We start from the raw sequence: 4,173 nt of genomic DNA, 5'->3' as shown, positions 1-4,173 counted from the left end.
ATTAAGCAACCTGAAGCAAGAAAATGACAAGTTCAAGTCCTGCCAGGATTACAGAGCAACACTTTACATGAAAGCTCCCAAAATGAATATAGGGAGGGAACTCAGAAACCAAGGTGGTTTAATCATTGCTAAGATTTACATTGGAAACAAAGAGTTTCTGCCACAGTTAAAGAAATCAGTAGTCTTGTCTACCATAGAACATATGTATACTTTACAACTTCGAGTCCCCCAATATACTAAGGAAGAAAAATCTTTACCTCCACTATTTAGACATGACTTTTCTTGAAAAAGTAAAATAAAATAAACTCGGTATTATGGCTCGACTGAAATTATTGTTGTGTTTCAGATGTTGCTGATGACTGTTTCTTGACCCACTTTGAGTCCAGAATGACTTTAGTGGAGAATGTCTGCCTGATCCCAAAGCCCTCAGATAAGAGCTTGCCTCCCAGAGCTAAGGGAATAGAGAGGTAAGACAGAGGAACAGGTAGTGATGAAAAATGCACTTTATTGACACAGGGACTGAGGAGGGATTGGGGATCTCTAGTTGGCAGCAATTGTGTCCTGAATCCAGTCCACATAGTTGCAGACCTTGGTGTACACACCAGGGAGGTTCTCCTGGGCACAGCCATAGCCCCAGGAGACAATGCCCTGAAGTTGTCCATTGCAGACCACAGGGCCACCAGAGTCACCCTGCAATGGAGAAATGCAGTGTTTAAAGAAGCAGAATGAAGCCGGGCGGTGGTGGCACACGCCTTTAATCCCAGCACTCGGGAGGCAGAGCCAGGCGGATCTCTGTGAATTCGAGGCCAGCCTGGGCTACCAAGTGAGTTCCAGGAAAGGCGCAAAGCTACACAGAGAAACCCTGTCTTGAAAAACCAAAAAAAAAAAAAGAAGAAGCAGAATGAAGAATGATCACATCTGCTCTTACATTAAAACCCATTCCTGTCACCTTCTGACTCCATATGTTTTTCATTGAAACACATCCTCTAATCTTACTAATGAGATGAAAGGACATCCAGGGTAGAGCTCACTTCCCCCATCTCCCTGGATGAATCTCTAATCTCACAATACTGAATAGTCAAATCCCCCTCCCTGGAGAAGAGGTGTTTCATATGGAAAGGAAGCCACTCACCTGGCAGGAATCCTTGCCTCCCTCAAGGAAGCCAGCACAGACCATGTTGTTGGTGATTTTCCCAGGGTAGGAGGCTTCACAGGCAGCCTGAGTCAGCAGTGGGGCATCCAGGCACTGGAGCAGGTCTGGATTATTCACTTTGAGAAAAGGTAGTGGTCAAAGAAGAAATATGTATTAGAGCACCCAGAGAATCAATAATTTATCCCTTAACACCATGGCTAACTGCCAGAGAAATCATTAAGAGTATAAATTCCAAAAAAAATTAAAGCTTTCTCAAGCTATAAAATGACCATTGTTGATCCTGTTTTCAGTATAATAACACAGTGTATATTTGTTCTCTTTAGGTTACAGGAAGTGAACTTCTTGGTACTTTTTAGTCCTTTGTTTCCAACTATATATTTCTTATAGTTAGAAAAACTATAGTTAGTAGTTCAAACATATTTGGAAAGTAAAAGCAAATAAGTTCAAATCCAGAGACATGTCTGGTTTTGGAAACATGGGGAGGAAAGGATGGAGTAGGTAAATGTCATACTTACCACCAAAGCTAAGGGTATTGCCCCAGCCAGAGATGAGGCACTGAGTGCCAGCAGGTGCACAGGAGGTGGGCAGAGCTACAGTGGCCACTCTGGCACTGAGGGTCACAGGGGAAGCTAGCTTGATCAGCATGATATCATTGTCCAGGGTCTTCGAATTGAACTTGGGATGCCTGATGCTTTTGGCAGCAGTGACAAACTGTTCATTGCCCTCAAGGACATTGATGTTGTGCTCTCCCAGTCTCACTTGGATGCGGCTGTTGGAAAGAAAAGACATGGTTGAGAGTTTCAACACATTATCCAAAACACACCACAGGTTCCAAAACTTCATGTTCAGGGGTAGCTCAGAGGAGTCTGGTTAGGCACCCTAGTTCTTTAATCTACAGATGTTGTTGGTATATAGGGACTAAAATAAAGGAGTGCAGTTGGGCTCGTTTTTAACCTGTAATACTACCGACTCTGATACACCCATGGATGTGGACACAAGTTGACATTTGATGTACACTTCACCCCCCAAGTCTTTGTTTACTACAGTAGGAACTATGACAAACACTACTTGCTTTGTTAAAAACTATTACTATGTAGAACCTAATCCAGTGGAGACCGAAGAGTTGTGCCAGGACCCACACCAGTGTGACATAAGACCCTGAGAGAAGTTTACATTCTGGCTTCCAAATCCAGAAATACTGAGCCAGAATCTAGCCCTGGGTTCAGTGTTTTAGGAAACCTATTCATCTTTGTAATACATACTCAGGACTAAGAACACACAGTAGAGACTGCATTGATTTAATCAATATTTAACTTTATTTCTGAAAACTTAGAGGTTATCATAATTTTTAGCTAGGCGTCCTTATACAAAGTTCTTGATTGACTTTCTCACTGGTGTCTATGATAGCAAGATCAATTCATTAGGGTTTAACGGCCCATAATCCTTGCTATATTTTGGGTTTGTTTGGGGAAGAGAGAGGATTTCTATTCTGGATCAAATTTCACTCTTGCTCATGATACTTAGCTCCTGCCAGCAGTTGTTTTCTTCAAGGCTTTCCCTAGTCACCTTACAACTTCCCCACTTGCCCAATGCTATGTTCTAATCATGCCCCAGGCCATGAGCTCTGCATCCAGGGCCCCATTGCTTACCTCTTGTAGCAGTGAGCAGCAGACACCACCCATTGGTCATTGATGAGGGAACCTCCACAAAAGTGGTACCCAGAGTTCAGAGACACCTGGTAGGGCACAGAATTCTCCCTGCAAGTGTATCCTCCAACGATCTTGTCATCATCGTCAACAGGAAAAGCAACTTGAATGGAGATAAGAAATGAGAATAAACCAATTTATCAGGATGCTAGAGGGTGAATCCATTGGCTTTATGGCAACATAAACCCTCAGAATTTTTACTGAGCACAATGAGTGTAGGAAAACTCAGATCACTGTGTCTTATAGGTAACATAAATTTTAGCACTTCCCACTAGTGGCATCTGTAGGAAAGACAGAGAGTTCCCAAAAGCCTCAGATCTCCTCTGAGCATCAGGGCTGGACTAACAAGAACTACCTAAGAACACAAACAGTGGGATCCCATTACAAGTCAGTTTTGTCCACAGCCTGTTTTACTTTTCCATCTATTGTCTGGGTGTGCCACCTGTATGTTGGCATTTAGAGTCTCAGAAGGGAAAGCAACTGGAGAGGAAACAAAAGAAGCCAATTCATCAGGCTGTTGGAGGATGGATTATTTAGCACCATATCACCTTCCCACTGTTTTAGTATTACTATCTGAGCAGAATGACTAAGAGAAAGCAGGGAAATCACTGTTCTCAGTAGTCAGTACTCAGATTCAATATCTGCTAGGGGAAAGGACTGCAGGGCAGGAAAGTAGATACTATTGAGCTCAGTAATACTCAGAGTTCCAGGAAAAGGACAGAAGAAATGACCTGAGAACAAACTGCAAAGGGTCTGATTACATGTCAGTTGCCTTGCTTCCCTCTGAAATTCACCAAGAACTATGTTGTTGGATTTCCAGTGCAGTTGCTGCTAAGGAGTGTGTCACATGGTTCTATTTATGCATTCTCAGTTTTGCCTCCCTTTCTGCCTCCTAAACCAAGGCCCTGAATTCAACAAAGGATGTTGTGGAGAGTGTATTGAGGGAGACAAGAGTAAACTAAAGCCTGGGAAATAACAAAGATTGAAAATAAGATGCTGGGGAAGGTTGGACATAGCTTGAAACTCACCAGCAGCTCCCACAAGGGCCAGGACCAGGAATGCATTCATGGTGGCAGAAGGTAGTGAGGTCTGAATGGGAGCAGGCTTTTATAGAACTGAGGATGGAAAATACCATTGTGGAGTTGGGGTGTGATGTCATTGATTCTTACTGAGCAAACACACAGTATTTTCCCCTTCTTGGATACTTATGTCAACTCTTTTTGGTTTCTTGGCAGTCATAGACCTTCAGGTGTCAAGAAAAAAATTTATTCTCAGGAAAAGGTGAGGGAAACAGCTGATTCTTGAAAGGATGCT

At 42.9% G+C, this 4,173-nt stretch overlaps 1 protein-coding gene across 1 annotated transcript; it reads right to left on the bottom strand.

Annotated features, from left to right (window-relative positions):
* Positions 1 to 485: 485 nt before the first annotated feature.
* LOC114688084 (anionic trypsin-2-like) lies at positions 486 to 3,954 on the bottom strand. Its single transcript, XM_028862690.1, has 5 exons — positions 3,888 to 3,954; positions 2,803 to 2,962; positions 1,669 to 1,922; positions 1,133 to 1,269; positions 486 to 690 (listed from the first exon to the last, which is right to left on the bottom strand). Exons 1-5 carry the CDS (start codon positions 3,925 to 3,927, stop codon positions 541 to 543), a joined length of 741 nt encoding a protein of 246 aa, XP_028718523.1. The 5' UTR covers positions 3,928 to 3,954; the 3' UTR covers positions 486 to 540.
* Between the last annotated feature and the right edge of the window lie 219 nt (positions 3,955 to 4,173).

The sequence above is a fragment of the Peromyscus leucopus genome, chromosome 3 (assembly GCF_004664715.2).
Source record: "Peromyscus leucopus breed LL Stock chromosome 3, UCI_PerLeu_2.1, whole genome shotgun sequence".
Lineage (NCBI taxonomy): Eukaryota > Metazoa > Chordata > Mammalia > Rodentia > Cricetidae > Peromyscus > Peromyscus leucopus.
This window is presented reverse-complemented; position numbering and strand designations above follow the sequence as displayed.

What these genes read in the sequence shown, in the direction of transcription:
- LOC114688084 (XM_028862690.1), bottom strand. Translation starts at nt 3,927, where the DNA reads ATGAATGCATTCCTGGTCCTGGCCCTTGTGGGAGCTGCTG. An exon ending in GCTGCTCACTGCTACAAGAG is followed by an intron (nt 1,923 to 2,802) that starts GTAAGCAATGGG and finishes TCTTTCCAACAG; the next exon opens with CCGCATCCAAGTGAGACTGG. An exon ending in GAGGCAAGGATTCCTGCCAG is followed by an intron (nt 691 to 1,132) that starts GTGAGTGGCTTC and finishes TCTCCATTGCAG; the next exon opens with GGTGACTCTGGTGGCCCTGT.